The 20,395-nt window shown below is 36.7% G+C and overlaps 1 protein-coding gene across 1 annotated transcript; it reads left to right on the top strand.

Moving 5' to 3' along the window:
- Positions 1-1,471: 1,471 nt before the first annotated feature.
- On the top strand, positions 1,472-16,987 carry CSGALNACT1 (chondroitin sulfate N-acetylgalactosaminyltransferase 1). The gene is made up of 7 exons (XM_032235908.1): positions 1,472-2,105; positions 2,780-2,996; positions 4,451-4,552; positions 5,678-5,856; positions 7,882-7,976; positions 12,497-12,578; positions 16,704-16,987. The coding sequence occupies exons 1-7, from the start codon at positions 1,472-1,474 to the stop codon at positions 16,985-16,987; spliced, it is 1,593 nt and encodes a 530-aa protein (XP_032091799.1).
- Positions 16,988-20,395: the final 3,408 nt, after the last annotated feature.

Genomic DNA, 20,395 nt, shown 5'->3' with positions numbered 1-20,395 from the left:
TCAAATAAATTGGTGAGGTACAGTTTAGAGTTTAGTTTATACTTGTAGGACTCCTTTCATAGGTACCCTGGTTTTATGAGTGGTATCAATTGCATAATTTGCAAAATGAAGTACGTAGATGCAGATGTATGTCGTAGTCATGTTGACATTGTTCAATAAATAGATACAACCAGCAGCTATTGCACTCTAGGGATACTAAAAGCATGGGCATATGGTTGATACTGTATATAAAACATGAAAAGTTAGCATGCTATTGGCACTTATAGAGGATGGAGAAAAGTTAAACGGTTCTTTCTAACTGTTGCAAAAAAAATTGTATTTTATTTTATAAGAAATATACAGTATTTTGACATAAGTCTTATTCAAGACATTGAAACAGATCACACATTTTTGGGGAAAAAATGCATAAAATGTATACTCATACAAAAAAATGTTCCAAATATTCCTAGAAAATATAGAAAGAGATTATTGCTAAAACAGATAAAAGGGGCAGGTCACTATTCATTACAAAACATGATAATTAGCATGCAAAGAGCTGAAAAATTGGAGAGGATAACATGAAAGTGACCTCAGCTGAATTAGAGCACTTTCTCCTTCCAAATGCCTTAAAAGGCCCTTTTAAGTAGAGATTTCATAGACTGAATTCAGAATACTCATTATTCAAGGCATGATTTTGAGTGTTAAAACAATGGTTTTCATTACTTTTCTAAGATGAATAACAAACCAAAATAAGACAAAGGTGGGAAATGAGTTTTAGCACAACTGTCATGTCATGGAGCTACATGCAAGGGTTTTACTTAAAAACTACAGTAGATAAGAGCCTAGGAGGAGGGGAAAATAAAAAATAAAACACAGAAGCCAATTGTTCTTTTATAAGTACATCAGTGGGTTTTATTTAAAGAAGGAAAGGATATCCTCACTGTTATCATTATTAATTGTAAACTGGACAGCCAGTTCGTTGTTGTACTCAAGGTATCAAGCTAGAAACTAGGAGATTATAAATTCCTCCAGTAGTCCTTTAGATATGAAGTCAGTTATCTTAAAATCTAGGTAAATAAGAATCTCTTGATTGTCAGATCTGTATGTTGTAGGCAAATAGATGTGAATCAATCACACCATTCAATGATTGCTTCTTCTGAAGATGAAGCGTCTTCACATGGGAATTAATCCAATACATCTTTGCTTGGCTTTCAGATCATTCTCTCTCTCTGCTGTGGGCAACTATCAATTTTTATCCAGGATCAACAGATATCCTTCGAATGCCAACATTGGTCTTTCAATGAAGGTTTTAGTACTGATAAATGACCTTGCAATATTATCCAGTTGTCACATATTATATGCATGTTATACTGAAATTAATCAGTCAAAAAACTGTTCTATCAATGTGTATAACTTCTGAACTGACTTCTAAAAAGTTGGCAGAAAATTTCAGTCTGTTACAGGAATGTGGGTATCACCAGCTGCTTAGCAGATGATGGTTCGTCGTGGGATAATAAAATGGCTGTCTCGAATAGTAGTTATACTTGTGTTCCTCTGCTGTGCAGCATCTGTGTTCTACATGTTGACTTGCACTCCAAGGAGTAACCATCAGCTATCTGCATTCCTCAGAGTTGACAGCCCAACAGGAAAAGAGGAATATCAGGCAATCCTACAAAAAGGAGAAGAATATTATTGGGACCATATAAATAGCCTAAAAAAGCAAATTGCTGAGCTGAAAGATAAGCTTCAGGAAAGGAGTGAACCACTGAAGAATATGCAATGTCAAGATACTGACAAACGGGGGGTTAGACAAGACCTAGGAAACTCTGACAAGTCCCAGAAAGCCCTGCTGCAATTCCTCCATTCCCAGATTGACAAAGCAGAAATACATACTGGCATCAAGCTACCAACCGAATATGCTGCAGTGCCCTTTGAGAGCTTCACCCAACAAAAAATTTATCAGCTTGAGATGGGACTTTTACGTCATCCTGAGGAGAAGCCTGTGCGCAAGGACAAGAGGAATGAATTGGCAGAAGCTATTGAGTCAGGGCTGGAGATTTTAAATAGGCCAAAGAGTAACAATAGCATTAATCATCGAATATACTCCATCTCTGATTTCATAGAAGGTGTGTTTTCTGGGAAATCACTTAAAAGTGAATGAAGAAATTGTGGGTGGGATATCTTAAATGAAGATAATATCCAGCGGTGGGTTTCAACCAGTTCGCGGCGGTCCCCGCGAACCGGTTGGTCGCGGGGACCGCCGCAAACTGGTTGGTCGGCGAACCCGGAAGTAAGTAACTTCCGGGAACGGCGAAGGGCCCGCCCGCGTTGCTTACCCGGTTTTGACGAGTTCTGCGCTTCCATGCATGCGCAGGACGCATACAGTGCCTGCGCAATCCTCCAGGAGCAGCTGGAGCATCGCACAGATGCTAGTACGCATGCATGCGCTGCGCGCGTGCACGAGGACACCGCCGGCCCCGTTCCAACCGAACCGATTGGAACGGGGCGAGAAACCCACCCCTGATAATGTGGCTGCATGTATTTCTGTCCTCAAAAGAGTGTTCATAATATTTTGCTAGTATTACATTTTCTAATAAGCCACTGAGAGCAGTAGATAATTTGTAGTAATACATGATTTCCAAATATCTTGAATTTCTTATTTTTCTAAGGAATTCACAAAATAAAAAATTATAAATGCCTACTGCTAAAATTACAGAAATAAAATCAGGATAATTATATATAAAAATGTTTTTACCGCTTTATAAATTCTAGTTGATGATTGCCTTCTCTTTTCTAACAGGCATTCGCCGGACTGAAAGAGATAAAGGCACACTATATGAGTTGATATTCAAAGGAGACAAAGAACATGAATTCAAGCGCATTGTTCTGTTCAGACCATTTGGCCCCATCATGAATGTTGCAAATGAAAATCTCAACATGGCCCACACTCTTATTAATGTCATTGTGCCACTGGCAAAAAGGGTCAGCAAGTTTCAACAATTTATGCACAATTTCAGGTTGGTATCATTGCTGCTGTACCCCTTTATGGCAGATGAGAAGTTGTAGGGCAATGTACCTAGAGTTTGTGTTTCAGAGATTTATTTTGTAATATTAGATTAAAAAAGAATATTAATGTGATATATTTATCTGATGTAGGTAAGAGTAGACAACAACATGATAGTGTGTAATTAACCAATATTTTTTTTCTTGTAGCAAACTACATTATTGGTTAACATTTTGGACTTAATCTTAGTGTAAAACATTCTCTGTATCGATACGCTTTTTTTCCGAATTGTATATTTGTTATGTTGTGTTATTCTATTGTTTATGCTCTCTGCCTCCCAGAGTTAATTGAAACTAGGCAGTGTCTAATTGGAAATAAGAAATAAATAAACCTTCAAGGAGAGACCCTGTGCATTCCAAAGTGCTGTTAGACAGTTCTTTGTCTGATTCATGTAATGTGATTTGTTTGGTTTGCCTTAACATGTATATGACCTCGGCTCATTGTAATTTGGTTGCCATGATATATGGCTTAGTACAATGTGCCAACCCAGTCGCTGGTGCCTTTTTGAATTATATCTAAATACACCACAGTTTAATACTGTATGTGAAAATGGAGCACATAGGTCTAATTATGGTTTAAAAATTAAAGGGAGAAGTAGGTTTGGCCTCTCACCATTGGGCTTCCACTATACTGGCTTTCTCCATTTGCGGAGCAGACTTCAAGAATCTGTTTAACAATTTGCATTAAGACTGCAGGCATACAGGGGCAGATTTGCAAGGAAAAACGTAAATATCAGAGTAAATCACAGTTCAAATGCTGAAAATAGTGGTCTGCAGCTACTCAGTGATCTATGCAGACAGATTCACTGAGATTTTAAAAGCCCTATTAATATTTCATGAAATGTTTAAATAAATAGATGGTGTGTGTTGCTGAAAAAAATCTGACCATGAAAATGAAAGTTAAAACATTGATTTTTAGGTTCGACCACATTTTATAGAGAGCCAATATGCAGTGGTTAAAGCAGCGGAATAGAAACCAGGAGATTCTGAATTTTGTCCTTCCTTCAGCACAAAGCCAGCTAGGTGAACTTGGGAAGTCACTCTCTTTCAGCCCTTAGAAGCTGGCAATAGCAAACCACTTCTGAAATCTTGCCAAGAAACTGCAGGACCTTGTTTAGGCACTTGCCAGGATTTAACATAGATTCAAAGGCACGCACACAAAATTGCTATAAGTTTGAAATTAGCAGTATCAACGTTGGAATATTTTGGTGAGAACAGGTGTTCCAGGTTGCTAATAAACCATTATGGGATCAGAACAGTCAACCTCAAAATGCCTTATATATCTGATTTGTGGGTACAGATAAAGATAAGTCAATGAATGAAGGTAAGGTGCAGTGTGAATATATAAGGAGTTCCAAATTAAAGTTTTAAGAAAATATGCTTATCCTTCACTTGATATTTATTTTAGAGAGGTGGCTATGCGGCAAGATGGACGAATTCACTTGACTGTAGTGTACTTTGGAAGTGAACAAATGAGCAAAGTCAAAGGAATCCTAGAAAACATATCCAAGTGAGAAAAATATTTGACTTAATGTCATTTTTAATTTAGTACCAAAAGAAAATGAAAAGATGGATTTCCTGATTCTACTCTTCTCATTAATGGTTAACATTTTTAAAAACGAAGTGGCAAATCTCAGAATAATCTGAAAGTCCTATTGTTGTTTGGCTGAAAATTTTGCCTTGTAATTTTAATCACCTCTGAACAGAAAAGTACTACTGAACAATCTGTGTGGGCTTAGAAGTATCCTTAAACAATACTGGAAATGCTAGAAGCAAAATTCTTCTCAAAATTGTTACTGACAAACCATCATCATTCAGATAATTTATCCTGCACTGACAAGAATAAAATCTTAATTAGCTTTATTTTCTCCTCTAACATTAATTAGAATCTGCAAAGAACCATATCCCTTCATCTATTTTCAGCAAAATACATTGTCCAGTTAATGTTTTTAATTTAAAGGGTATTATCTCTTTTTTCTTTGTCTTGGAACAGCCACAAGGTGGCAAGCTGTCCTATTGATTTATCTCTATATTATAGAGCTTCCATTATACCGCAGATTATACAACAGATTTTTCAATAAATTCTTAAGCCCATCTACTTTTTCCAGTAATAATTGCATGAGTCCACACTAAACCATTGTTAGATTAGATCTATTGAAATCAACAGGAACAAACAACCTATACAGATTTCACTTGATTGCTCTAGAGTCTGGCTCCAAACACCATATTTCAATAGCCAGTTGATTTGATCATTTTTTCCTTCAACTGGATGTTACTGAGGCAGTTCAAGAGGAAATTTTGGCAACTAACAGAGCTTGTTGCTTACTATAAATTAAAATGTGGCATAAAAAAAACAGCTAATATATCACGGTAAAGCATTTCTTTTTATTGTATTTATTTATTAAATCAATTTATATAGCTGCGTGTCTCATAAATAAGTGACTTTGGGCAGCATACAATAGAGCTAAATGAAGGCCCAAGCCATTAGATGGAGAATTTTCTTTCCTGCATGTAAGAGTCAGTCATGATAAATGTATTAATCATTAAGACTCTGTTTTTCTTAAAATAAAAAAAATGTGTACAAATGATAACTAGTGAAAGGCAGATAAAACTTAAATATAATTTTTCTTTACAGATCAGCAAATTTCATAAATTACACATTTATTCAGCTGGATGAAGTGTTCTCCAGGGGGAAAGGTCTGGACGTGGGTGCAAGATTTTGGAAAGGAACCAATGTTGTCCTTTTTTTCTGTGATGTGGATATATATTTCACAACGGAATTCCTGAACACATGTAGATTAAACACACAACCAGGTACAGTCATTCAATCATGATATGATGGACAGAAATTTAATTTGCACCACAAGCAGTTTGTTATTATTGAAGATACTTCATACATATATTCCTTCAGAAGTCTGCCAGCTCCCTCTAGCAAAGCTGTAAATATCTGAAAGCTCAGCTAATTTATCCTGTATACATTTCAAAAAATAGACAATGTATATAGCCATCTTCTGTAATGATCATGGAAAGAATTCTTCCCTATAAATATGATAATCATTGGGTTCCACCACAAAACCGCGTTCGACTAAAGCGCGCTCGACGAAACCGAGTAGCTGACGTCATCACAGCGTGACGAAAAAAGCACGCTGTAAACACTAAAGCTAAAATTAACCCCTAAACCTAACCCCCCTAAACCTAACCCTAACCCTAAACCTAAACCTAACCCTTAACCTAACGCTAAACCTAATCCTAACCCTTAACCTAACCCTAAACCTAACCCTAACCCTTAACCTAACCCTAACCCTTAACCTAACCCTAAACCTAACCCTTACCTTAACTTGAATCGGCTTGCTTTCAAAGCGCTATTTAAAGCGCCCTTTTTTCTCCGCGGTCGCTGTTGTCGTCCTGCTGATATCAGCAACGCGGTTTAATCGGGCGCACTTTAGTGGAGCGCGGTTTTGTCGTGCCACGAATCATTGTAATAATGAGGGAGGATGGAAGTCATTCTGAGTGATTCAGTCACTGTTTCTGAGTGAAACAGTTAAAGAAAAATCTGTACCTGCTGATCCAGGTAAATAGGCAAAGATCTGAAATCCATGAACATCAAATTTTGAGATACAATTTGGAAAGTTCCCCTCAGATGATTTTCATTTTTTTAAATCAAACAACTGAGTCCATGTTTCCTTTTTTCTTTGAAACATTTCCTAGGTCTGTCTGAAAACTAAATTAGAAAATAAGCCCAAATCCAGAAAAAAATCCAGCAGGAGCTCCTCCATTACAATAGAACGATAAATGTAGCAATGTTGTCAAACCATACATTGCAGGAATATCTGAAAAGCTCAGGGGAATTTTCAACACACATGTACAACTCACATGTACACTTTCACCCAAGAATGCACTAAGGCAGAAGCTTATCTACCCCAAAGATAGAAAAATCTTGACACAAATTGAGTGTGATGTGATATGTGCAATACAATACAGTGAGACATGTGCCATCTCTATATTGATGAAGGAAAAAAAACCACTTCACAAGCGCATGGTACAACATAGGAAATCAAACCCATAAGGACAAAATTCAGCAGTCCATTAAAGGTCACTTTTGAATATAGTGAAATCCACATTTTGGATAGGAGGATCATTGGTTTCAAAGAGGAATAAAAGAGGCCATTTATGTTAACATTGAGCAGTCCTCTCTCAACAAAGGGGGAGGAATTAGACACCATTTATCTCCAGTCTACATTGCAAACCTTGTAGCAGTTCCCAGAAGATTCCACAATCAATTGCACTTTAATTCAAGTGACCCTAAGGGCATAGATAAACTCCCAAGTGGCATCAAGAGCTCTCAGAGAGTGCTAACAATGACTGGAAAGAAATACAATCATTCCATCTCCCCCTTCCCCGTGCCCCCAATATCCGGTCAGAACTGATGCTTCCATCCCACCACCATTCAGACACAATTGTGAGTACCTATCTTTCCATCCCCCCACCATCACAACTGATTAAGCTTCTTGGATGACAAATGAAGTGTTTATTTCTTCCTCAAGGAAAAAACAATCCAGTTAACTTTTGAAAAAGCACCTTTGAGGAAAATCCCAATCCCATAAATCCATTCTGGAAATACAGCAAGCTAAGGCATAACACCTAAATATGGATGAAAATTTAATGTTAAGGACTGTGGGACTTTGTGTATATATGCATGTGGGAGATCTGCTGCAAAAGCTAGAACCCTCTTTAATTTGTTTCTACATCTACTCATTACTCTGAAATCTACCTTCTTCAAAATATTCAAGAGCAGATTTAGCAGAAAATGACCATATTTTTTCCAACTTTTATTTCTAGGAAAGAAAGTATTCTATCCTGTTCTTTTCAGCCAGTACAACCCAAGTCTAATATATGGACATCGTGATTCCATTCCACCCTTAAAACAACAGCTGGTAGGTAATTGGTTGTTCAACCAAATCCACAGATTGAAAATTCTTTAAAACTCAACAGTATTAGCTGGAGCCTTTTTTTATTCTGAGTTAATAGTGTAACTGCAAATTTACTTTAGGAATGAGATTGGAATCTCAAACATGCGTGTACTTGGAAAAGAGACCTTTTGAATACATTATGCATAAGGCTCTTTTAAGACAGTCTGGAACAGTGACGTGCAATCAGGGGAGGCAGGGAAGGCACAGCTTTACCACTGTCAATCATAAAAAGGAAAAAAATGTAAATGGGAAAAGGCGAGTGCTGAGGTTAGGCTAGCTAGCTGCTGCCACACTGAATAACTCTAAAAAGCCTCTAAAAAATGCCCTCTACTATGAGGCATGAGAACTGCATGCCTCATCTAGTCTGACTTTTGAGGCTCGAGCAGAGTTAAGCGAGGGTTAAAAGCCTAAAAAATCCTGAGGTAGTTGAGGCACGCAGTTCTCCTGCCTTATAGTGGAGGGCGCATTTTTTAGAGGCTTCAACTCTGTCATTCTGTTTAAAACTGCAGGGTCGCACTCATTCCTCCTCCTCTTTTCTCCGTTTCTGATGCCCCCCACCCCACGCTCCCTTTTTTCCTTCAAATTTCCTTTTTTTCTTTAATAAATGCAATGCTCAGGCATTCTCTCCTCTCCTGCGACACCCCACTGATTAAAACACTTTCTTTCATCCGCCTGAGCCTAAAGCACTTTCTTTCGCCCGCCTGAGCTCTGTCACGGGTGAAAGAAAGTGCTTTAGTCAGCGGGATGTCGGGGGAGAGGACTGCCTCACCAACCATAAACCTCACCGCACGTCACTGGTCTGGAAACTTAGATTTTTTGGAAATGGATCTGCTTAAAGAAGTTTACTGGCAGCTGATAATCCAGACATAATATATCAATTCTATAAGGTAAAGATTGCCCTTAGATATATGTGCTAGTCATTCCTGACTCTAGAGGGCGGTGCTCATCTCCATTTCAAAGCTGAAGAGCCAGTGCTGGCCGAACATGACTGTGGTCATGTGGTCAGCATGACTAAATGCCAAAGGCTCAGGGAACACTGTTGCCTTCCCACCAAGGTGGTTCCTATTTTTCTACTTGCTTTTTTACATGCTTCAAACTGTTAGGTTGGCAGAAGCTGGGACAAGTAACAGGAGCTCATTCTATTAAGCCGTGCTAGGGATTCAAACTGCTAAACTGCCAACCTTCTGATCAACGAGCTTAGCGTCTTAGTCACTGAACCATCACGTCCCTTCAATTCTATGCAAGTTTATTTTTATTTGTTCAAATGTAGTGACCACCCAACTACAGTGGATTCTGGGTAACACGTGAATATAGAAAAAAACATACAATATTTTTTAAATAATGCTTGCCCATATGATCTTGCCAGTATTTTAAGATTACTGCCAGCAAATACACTTATTAGCTTCTCTTTAAGGTAAATAATCTAAATTCTAAATCAAAAAGCAGCAGAGACTGGTGGGTTTTTTTTCCTAGTGATGGCCACCCATTCTTGTTGATTATGCAGAAGACTTGTCTTAATAGCACCATTTTAAAAATCTTTGGACCATTAATTAGAAATAAATAATTGGTATATGTTTTATTGGTCATGCAATTATTTTATTGTTTTTTAAAATACTTGTCTGAACAGAGTCTCTATTATTATATTTTAAAATGATACTGTAATACATGTATACCTTTTATTTCCGTATTTATATAATATAGGTTTAACTCAGTGGTTCCCAAAATAGGCAGTACCGGTCCCTGGGGGGCGGTGGGATGATTTAGGGGGGCACAAAGAGGCAAGGGGAGCAGCAGAGGGACGGTAAGGGGACAACCCAAAGAGGACATTTTCCCAGCAGCGTCTTGGGCAACTTTCTCTCTTGCTGCGCAAGGAAGGTGGGTTTTGCCTTGAAACTTGCTGTTCCAGCAATCTGAAGGGGACATTCTCCTAGGAGTGTCTCAGGCACCTTTCTCTCTTGTAGCGCGAGGAAGCGAAGCCAAATTTGTTTATTTAACCTCCCGCTCCAGCTTCCCCCACCCTACTACATTAAGATCCCCACACTTCCCATTTCTGCTGGAAACACGCAGGCCATGTGAGTGAACAGGCGTGCGAGGCCCCTCGATGATCTGAGGGGAGCCGGGAGGTGACAAACTGCACCCAGCCGTCCTCACTCCCTCACGGCTAAGGGTGGGAGCGCCTGAGATGCCGCTGGGAGATTGTCCCCTTCGGATTGCCGGGACAGCAAATTTCAAGGGAAAATGCAGCTGCTGGAATCGGTGCGCCTGCAACTTAATGCTCTCCAAGAAGCCTGCATTACCGGGAGCAGCAGAAGAGCAGCAAAGGGCGCCACTGCCACCCCTGGTGTCCAGCATCCTCCTCAGGAGCCTCGAGTTACGGCCGTTTGCATGTCTCTCCCGAGCTTCTCTTGGGAGATGAAATGGCAAGCACCCCACTGGCAGATCCTCTGGGTGAAAGGCGAGTGAAGGGTGCAGTGATGGGAGAGGCTGGCCGTCCCCAGCTCTCGAGGAAGGAGGCAGTGATGAGGCCTGGGACTCGCTTCCCTTCATCCCTCCTCCAGAGCTGCAGGTGGCAGGAAAAATGAGGCTTTGCCAACTGGAAGGTATGTCTGGGAGAGTGGGGGGGAGAGGGGGGGAAGAGAAAGAGTAAGAGAGAATAAAAGGAAGGAAGAGGGGGAGAGAGAGAAAAGAGAGACAAAGAGAGAGAGAGCCAAAGAGAAAGAAGGAAAGAAAGTAAGTGGGGGAAACAGACAAGAAAGAAATAAGGAACAAAGGAAGGAAGGAAGAGAGGAAGAAAAGAGAGAGAGACACACAAGAAAGAAAGAATGGACAGAAGGAAGAAAAAGAAAGGAAAGAAAGAGGGAAAGAGATATAAGAAAGAAAGAAGGAAGAAAGATAGAAAGAAAAAGAAAGAGAGCTTATAATCACAATTGAGCCCAAAATTTTGGTTGCTAAGCAAGAGCATTGTTAAATGAATTTCACCACATTTTACAAGTTGGCCACTCCCACCGGTCACATGACCGCCAAGCCATGCCCACAAAATAGACCACTTTAGATAAAAGACAAAAGTGTTTATTCTACATTTTGGATTTCTTTCAAGAACATCTTTTTGTGTAATCTTAATTATGATATCTTAATGATATCTGTTGCAGTTTTGTGCTTTGTGATAATACCTTACTGAGATTACTTCTTTCAATATCTACACAGGAATTATCATCTACAAAGAACAGTGAAATAGTTACTAAATTTTACTGAGTTTACTAAGTTACTAGTTATTAAGATTCTTGATAAATGACTATCAGACTTTGAAGACCTGGTATCACTGGATCATGTTCAACAATTTTGTTGAATTGACATTAACTAAAAAGGTTTTTAAATTGGATTTTGAATAAATGTGCAATTAATTGTTACAGTTTTGAATTTTACTGTTACTATCTTCCTTCTGTCATACAAACTGCCCAGTCACATGACCAGCCATGCCCACCAAGCCACAACCACAGAACCGGTAGTACAAAAATTTGAATTCCACCACTGGGTGGGGGGCACTGAGGATCAGTTTGTAGCACCAAGGGGCGGTGGACTGAAAAAGTTTGGGAACTACTGGTTTAACTCATTGTTTAAAAATTAAATAGTATGATATACTACTATTATTATTTTAAATTATAGAAAACCAGGCTTTTTATTTTTCCCTTCATTCTTTTTTCATTTTAATGAAAATGGTTCTAAGAAAATAAAATCTAACAGATTTGCAGTTATTCATTTACTATCTCTATTATTTATATAACTTAGAAATGTAACAATAAAAAGAGTGTCACTTTGGGTAGGGAGCTTTATACAGGGATAAATAAATACATAATGTTAGATTACATTTGAATACTCTAAAGCTTTATGCTATTTCTTTTTTACATCACATCTTAGGATATGCAATATGCACTAGTTAGGATGCAAAGATTTCTGAGAGTTGAAGTCTGAGAATGATCAGTTAGATGGCCTTGAGTTTAGCTCCAGTGAGTATTATTTCAAATTGTCAAATGCAGCTCACTTCCTTAGACAGAATTTCCCTCCAAAACAATATAGGTGTAATACTGAAGAGGTATGCTTTAATTGCCAGTGTAATTTTTAAGAAATTAAAAAAGAAATCACATTCTGGAACATCTGAAGAAAAAGTGATCTTTTCTATATTTATCTAATGGTGGCAATGCAGAAAAGGATGCCAGAAAACCACTGACATTCATTACAATGCTAAAATCCCTTTATTATTTCTCCAGTAAGAGAGAAAAAAACTGAAAAATAATGAGAAAATGTCTCTAGATAAAGCAATTTTCATTTTTATAAATCTTTACTGGCAACACAAGGAGTGTAAAAACTTAAAGAATATGCCTCTCATTGATTAGGAAATCCACTGCAGATTTGCACTGGGCCAAAAATAAGAATTAAATCAAAAGGGATTATTTAATTGAAGCTAAAACATATCTTGTTTTTTCCAGGTTATAAAAAAAGAGGCAGGATTTTGGAGAGACTTTGGGTATGGAATGACTTGTCAATTTCGTTCTGATTACATCAATATTGGTAAGACACTGCTTCTTTTACATATAACTTTTATTGTTTTATCAATGTATAAAATACAAATAAAAATAAGAAATTAAGACGATAGAAAGGGGAAAATAAAATATGGGGTACTGGGAAGAAAGAAAAAGGTGAGCCAAGGTGGCGCAGTGGTTAAATGCAGCACTGCAGGCTACTGCTAGATCAGCAGTTCAGCAGTTCAAATCTCACCGGCTCAGGGTTGACTCAGCCTTCCATCCTTCCGAGGTGGGTAAAATGAGGACCCAGATTGTTGGGGGCAATATGCTGACTCTCTGTAAACCGCTTAGAGAGGGCTGAAAGCCCTATGAAGCTGTATATAAGTCTACTGCTATATTGTTGACTTTTGACTCTTTAGCACAGTACAAGATAGCAACGTTTCAACCTCAACTTTTTACTTTTGCACATTAGTATATAGCTAGCCTATAACAACAAATCTATTTAATTGACAAAGTGAAAGTTTCATTTTTTTCATCATAAGCACAAAATCAGAAGTGATATTCAAATAAAAAACATAAATATATTATCCTCTTTGAATAGAACAATCAATTTAACCGTTACTGCTTTATCTTCCTTGCTGGTGAAATAATATATATATATATATTTCTTTTTGCATTTAATAATCTTTATAAATTATCACCATTTATATTAACAAAATTCACTGAAATTCTTTCAGATTCTTTAAACTTAAAGGGGAAAATATTTTCCCCTTTTTAAAAGGGAAGATCATCAATTTTTAAACGCTAAGTTTTTCTTTAATAAAAATTCTAAAATTAAAACATTCTAATACATCTTTTTTTAACTTCCACTTAGCATACTTTAAAGTTCATTTTCAGACCAATAAAATTCCAACTAACTTCATTTAACTCATTAAATTTAGATTGCTCTCTCCAAGTTACTCTCATAGAATCATATTTTTTCTTGTATACATCCTTTTTAAAGCTCTAGGTTTTTTTAAACTAACACATCTTTTCTTTAACTTTCTCTTAACATAGATATTTTCACACACACTTTCAATAATATTTTACAAACTTGATACTTAAGCATTATATATTAAGGAAAATTCATTTTCAAATTTTAGATTAAGACTCAATTAAAAATATCACACGGATGAAAATCCAGCCTACTGTATTTTTTTGAGTATAATACACACCTCAAAAAGAGGCTGAAAATCTGGGTGTATCTTATACACTGAATACAGCATTTTTTGCCTCCTGAAGCCCCATCCCTTCACCAAAATGGCCATGCATAGCCTTATGGAGGCTTTCAGAGAGCTCCTGGGGGCTGGGGAGGGCAGAAATGAACAAAAAAACAGGCCCCCAGCCCTCAGCAGCACTCTATAGCTTCCAGAAGGCTATGCATGCAATTTTTTTGACAAAAAAACGGACCCATTTTCACGAAAAACGGACCGTTTTGGGGAGGTTTGCTGAATGCAAAAACTTTTTTTTTTCTTTTTGGAAAGCTCTTTAACTGATTGATGAGAATTACATTGATCAAGTGCTGTTCCAGCAGAAACAAAGTCTTACGTGCTGCAGATTCCTTCTCCAGCACATGTATAAATACACCTGGAAACATCTACCTACCTATCTACTCTCTCCCCTTATCTATCTACTATATTTCTCTCTCTAACTCTTTCTATTTCTCTCTCTCTATCCCTCGACCTACCTACCTACCTACCTACCTACACACAAACACACACACACACTCCCCCTACCTACCTACTGTATTTCTTTTTCTCTCTCTATTTCTCTCTCTATCCCTTTATCTACCTACCTACCTAACTACTCACACTCTCTCCCTACCTACCTATTGTATTACTCTCTCTTTCTCTCCCTCTCTATCTATCTACATACCTACTTTTTAAAAATTTGCCTCTTCAAAACCTTGGTGTGTCTTATACTCCAGTGTGTCTTATACTCCGAAAAATATGATAATTCCAATTCACTTTTTAAGTTTAAGTCATTTCTTGTCTTCATGAAACAACATCTTTTTCTTTTCTGGAATGTTTATCAAGTAGTTATAAACTTCTCTTTTTCTCAAGGATTTCTCAACCTTGTTAATATTCATGAGGAAAAAGTCCAAAACTTTTCCTTTTAAAAGTTGCAAATTTTCTTGGAGCTCTTCTTTCTTTCTTTTTGTTTAATTTTTTTATTTTTTTATTTACAAATATACAAAATACACACACACAGAATTTAGATGTACACTACATTTACACAGTACATTGGAACTTCCTGTTCCTTCTAATAGCAGATTCAAATCTGTACAAATCTCATTATGCTATTTCCCCTTCTAATATATTTCATTTGAGTTACACCATTTTTAACCCTCTTATTTTACTCATCTATCTGATATATTGGGTGATTACCTCTAATAAGTTTAGACTCTCATGTGTGTGTTTGTGTGTGTTTGTGTGTGTGTGTGTGTGTGTGTGTGTGTGTGTGTTAATTCTCAACATCTATTTTTGGGCTTTTTTGCCTTCTTTCATTGATCCTTGTTTCTTTCCTCAATCCACCTATACCATTTTTCCCATATCTGATAATATTCTGTTTCTTCTTTTCCCTGGATTTCTTTTGTTAATTTGTCCATTTCGGCACAGTCCATAATCTTTCTTATTATTTTACCTTCGCTTGGTATCAATTTATTTTTCCATTTCTGAGCGAAGGGAATCCTCACCACCCTAATTATGTGTAGAATTAAATACTGGGCTTCCTCTTTGAATTGTGTTGGGAGGCTTCTATTTAAACCATCATAATAAAAATTGGTGTCAGATTTATATTCTAAAATTAGAATTGACTCCTCTATATTGTCAGCTACTTGTGAAATTGACTCAGTGGTTTGGAAACTTTCTAAACATATTTGCATCTCTGAAGTAGTTTGAGTACTCGTTTTAACATCCTAGGAACATAGCTGTTCTATGAACTGATGGATTTTATTTAAAGATTTTAAATTTTATTTAAAGATTTTGTTTTATTTATTTAAATATTTTATTTAAAGATTTTGCAAATTTATCTCTAAACTTCCTCTTTATTCAGAGTAGCTTTTTTGTAAGTTGCTTAAGAATTGCTAACCAATCAATGTTTACTCAGAGTATAATGTTCCTGTGGTCTCTTCCAGTACTTAATTCAGTTTTTCTGTTGGGTTATTTATTGTTGTTTCAAAGCAAACATTCAAATATGTAATGGAATATTATTTTTTCAGTATGGCAAAAAAACAAGTCCACTTTGATTACTTGTTCTAAATAGTATATTAACAACAACATGAAATTCTTTTGTGTGACTAAAATGTGAGGAAATGTGAACTTCTGCTAAATGTGTACACATGGACTAAGAAACCAACAAAGATATATTTCAAAACAAAATAATGTCCTTATTTGCTTTTAACCTTGAAACAATAAAGAGAGAGATATGGGTGATATTGGGGGCTGATAAAACATGATGGTTTTGTTAATACTGGTAGCCTTCACTCACCAATGGCAATATGGACTTCTGATTCAGTCACTAAGTGGCACAGTCATTAAGCATGATGTCATGTGACTATAACTCACAACTTCCTGCTGACTTCCCCATTGCCTTTGCTTGTCAAAAGCCAACTGCAAAGATCACAAATAACAATCATTAGTGAACTGTAATCCTTGCAGCCATCAATGCAAGCCAATAGCCAAGCACTTGAATTGCATTCAAGTGACCTCATGGATAATGTGCTGATTTGAACTTTGAAGGCTTGTTTGTCAGTGTTATTATAACTTTGAATAGATGCTGAATGAGTGTTTGGAAAGCAAAAACTGCCTGTTCTTGGATTTTAAATCATTGAAATAATTGCAGCAGGCAGAACACAGGCATACAAACCACAATGGTGCCAAAGTGGTGAAAAATACATTGTGGCAGCATGACACAAGCTCTGTCCTTTCCCACTTTATTGCCACAAAACATACAAGTATGCAAGAGATGGAACTTGTGTTGTGATATTGTAGTGCATATTTCATCTATGCTTGTCTACTCATGAATGCCTCCAGGCAAAATGACTTTCCCAAATCTGAAGTTCTTTTCCAATCAAAGCCTACTTCATCTTTCTATTTATTGTAAATGCTGCCATTCTCTCTTTTCTCATTAGGAGGGTTTGATCTTGACATTAAAGGATGGGGAGGAGAAGATGTACAACTGTACCGTAAATACCTTCACAGCAACCTCATGGTTATCAGAACACCAGTCAGGGGACTTTTCCACCTCTGGCATGAAAAGCATTGCTTAGATGAGCTGACACCAGAACAATACAAGATGTGCATCCAGTCTAAAGCTATGAATGAAGCTTCTCATGACCAGCTAGGCCTGCTGGTCTTCCAACGAGAGATTGAAGCTCATCGCCGTAAACAAAAAGCAAACAATAGGAACATATGAAGGCAAAATGGGTCTTTCACAAAGCAAAAATGAAGCCTAGATTGGAGTTTAAGCACAGCTTTTAGGAAGAGAAGAAATTCTTTACTTAGATGGATCTTTATAAACTTTTATGTTTGTGATAACCAGTGATAATCATACAAATAGATTTCAACTGGTAGGGCACACCTTTTTTTGGTTTCTCTTACTTTTTCATCTCCAGCCCTGTGGGTTCCCAATTGCCAGAAAAGATTTGGGATTGTATAGAGAGATGAATGGAGAAGGATGCATGCACTTTGCTCAAATGTAACATTTCATCAGTGAGGTAACACTATTTTTGACAGATGCTTCATATTTTGTTTTCCAATTTCAATTGATATATGAGTAGATTGTACAAAGTGTTGCACCAAGAAAACTATTCAAATGAGACTAATGATAATACTTGATCATAGCTATGTGCTATATGCAATGTTAAACCTGAGAGAACAAAATACAATCGGCTTCTATTTTACATTAATGTTTAAAAAGATGAATTGGTGACAAGTAGAATGCTAACATTTAAAATAGATTGATGTATGGAGTCTAAGATTAAAACATCATCTAAAAATTAAAAAAATAAAGAATATATATTTGAGCTGTGAATTGACTGCTCTTAGATTATATAAAGTATTAATTTATTTTATCTCATTTGGTTTTTTATAAGTTTGCTTCTATTTAAATGTAAAATCTTCCTAAAAATACCACATTGTAATACAGAAGATAGACACTTTACAAACTGATTTCACTATTGAAAAATTTACAACCATTTATACCTCTCATTTAACTGTTGTATTTTAAAGTAGTTGCACTATGAATTGCATATATCTAAAAGACTTTTGGCTATATTTTTTGAACAAGAATTCATAAACATTGGAAATTGGTAAAACTATTTTAGTATAATGAATAAGAAATACCTTAATGCTCAGGTGAAATGGCCATCAATGATTTATTTGTAACTCTCCACTACTATTCCAGTCATACCCTGATGTCAGTCATTCATCATGATTTTATGTAATACTATTGATTGTATGTTAAATAAGGCAAATGCAAGGAACTGAAGCACTTGAGAGAGCAAATGGGAAGCAGAAGAATGTTTAACTTTTCATCTGCCCCTCCCCCCTAATCTTCTCTGCAATTTACTTTTCCAGTTTTTACTTTTTCTCCCAGATGGATTGGATTGCTGTAATTTCATTTATAGTCATGTGAAAAATAAAGTACACCTTTTTGGGGTTCTATGGTTTTATATATTAAGACATAGTAAAAAATCATCTGGTCCTTACCAGTTCTTAAAAGTAAATAAATACAATCTCAGATGAACAGCAATACATGACATATTGCTCAATTTCTGTTTATTGTAGGTAGAAACACATCACATCAGTATTTGAATAAATTTTCCAAGCCTACATGATTATTTTATCAAGTGCTAGCTAGCAACACATTTCTTTACAAACAGTAAAAACCCAGTATAAAAACAATAACCCATCCACCCATCCCAGCAACAACATACAGTCAGATGAACTATTTAATGGGCTCCATCCCACTCTGGGTTCCTCAGACCCATTGATTTTTCTGGACCTTAAAAAAGAGTGTCAGCATGGGAGCCAATATAATTTCTGCAGGGATGATATTCCAATATAATATCTGATTTTAATATACTTGCTAATTCAGCTTGCATTTTTTACATATTTGAACTTTGGAAAATATGCCTCAAAATGGAACTTCAATCAAATAGACACACAGATGAAAATATAAGTATATTTTCCAGATGTATTTAAATATTAAAATCTGCTAATATTGATAGCTAGGAAAATAAGGAATCTTGAGATGTCCAAATTCTGTTTATAAAATGCAAACAGCCTTTGACAATATATTCCTCTGCATCTATTAAAACTGCTTTCCTCTTGGTCTAGCTGAGATTATTTTCAAGTGAAGTGAAGCACAATTAGAATAGACAAGGACTGTGCTTGTTCTGTTGCAAAAACATTTATTTGTAACATTTTCAGAGAAAAGGATAAAACGCTAAGGCATTTGTAATGTTTATTATTTTATGCAGCCGCTCTTTCAATATCCATCTGCCTTACTTGAGCATTTGTTGACTTATTTCTGCTGACTATTTACTATGCCTGTCATACACCAGCTTCTTCAAACAAGGAGACTTTGTCCTGGAAACCTTGAATGCAGAGAAAAGGGAGGAAAAGCATATTGTACCCATGCTTACAAATTTATATTCATCCATGTTAAAACAAAAATGTATCTGATTCTCCCATGCTCTGCCAGTATGCAAAGACTGGTTTTCTAAAGAACTAGGTCATAGACCTGAGAGTGAAGATTTTTGATCCATGCAATGTCTACTATCATTTTTAAAGGAACATATAACAACTCCCTACAAAACAACTCTGACTATCTAACAATGTTGTTTTACAGAGAATACAGTAAGAAAAAAAGTGAACAGTTGGAAGCTCTGATGCACCATTGTTCTATGATGCACTACGGGCATGTTTATACTCATCATTCATTCCTGATGATGAAAAACAATCTTTCAGGGAATTTGAAGCTATGAAGCTTCTTCTAACTACTTCCGCATTTGGAGTTTTCCTCAACAATTTTATTTATTTCATTTTTATTTATTTAAAGGTAAAATTTCACTAGATATGTGCTAGTCGTTCCTGACTCTAGGGGGCGGTGCTTATCTCCATTTCAAAGCCAAGTAACCAGCGCTGTCCGAAGACATCTCCGTGGTCATGTGGCTGACATGACTAAAATGCTGAAGGCGCACAGAACACTGGTACCTTCCCACCAAAGATGGTTCCTGTTTTTTCTATTTGCATTTTTACATGCCTTTGAACTGCTGGGTTGGCAGGAACTAGGACAAGTAACGAGAGCTCACTCCGTTACACAGCGCTAGGGATTTGAACTAAAGTAGAATAAAATATGGATTAAAAATATAAGAATGAAGACGTGGCATAAAAGGGTCAGAAGTCTGCTTAAAGGAAATGTCATCAGCCTCTAACTACAAGATGTTCTAGCCAATGTCCCTATATCAAAAGTCCAAACCACAAGATTCAGATAAAGTTCGTTAATGACACGTAGTCCATACCTGTAACAAAAGGAGAAGTAAGACCCCATCTCCTTATAAGACTTTCTCCTCAAGGTAACCAATAAGAAGTGAGTTAAGTGTTTCCGTGTTACGCTGCCTTTGAGAATGTATAAGAACGCGTGCTTTGATGATGAAGGTTGTTCAGAATTTGCAACGTTAGCCTTTTTGCTAACTTTCTGAACCTGGCTGCCTATTAACTTTTTCTGTATCCTGAGAAGTCTAAAGCCTGTCATTTTCTTCAACAGAATCACCGAACTGCCAATCTTTCTGATAGGCAAACTCAGCGTCTTAGCCAC

The sequence above is a fragment of the Thamnophis elegans genome, chromosome Z (assembly GCF_009769535.1).
Source record: "Thamnophis elegans isolate rThaEle1 chromosome Z, rThaEle1.pri, whole genome shotgun sequence".
In the NCBI taxonomy this organism is placed as follows: Eukaryota; Metazoa; Chordata; class Lepidosauria; order Squamata; family Colubridae; genus Thamnophis; species Thamnophis elegans.
The sequence above is the reverse complement of the archived record's forward strand: the minus strand, read 5'-3'. Positions and strand labels throughout refer to the sequence as shown.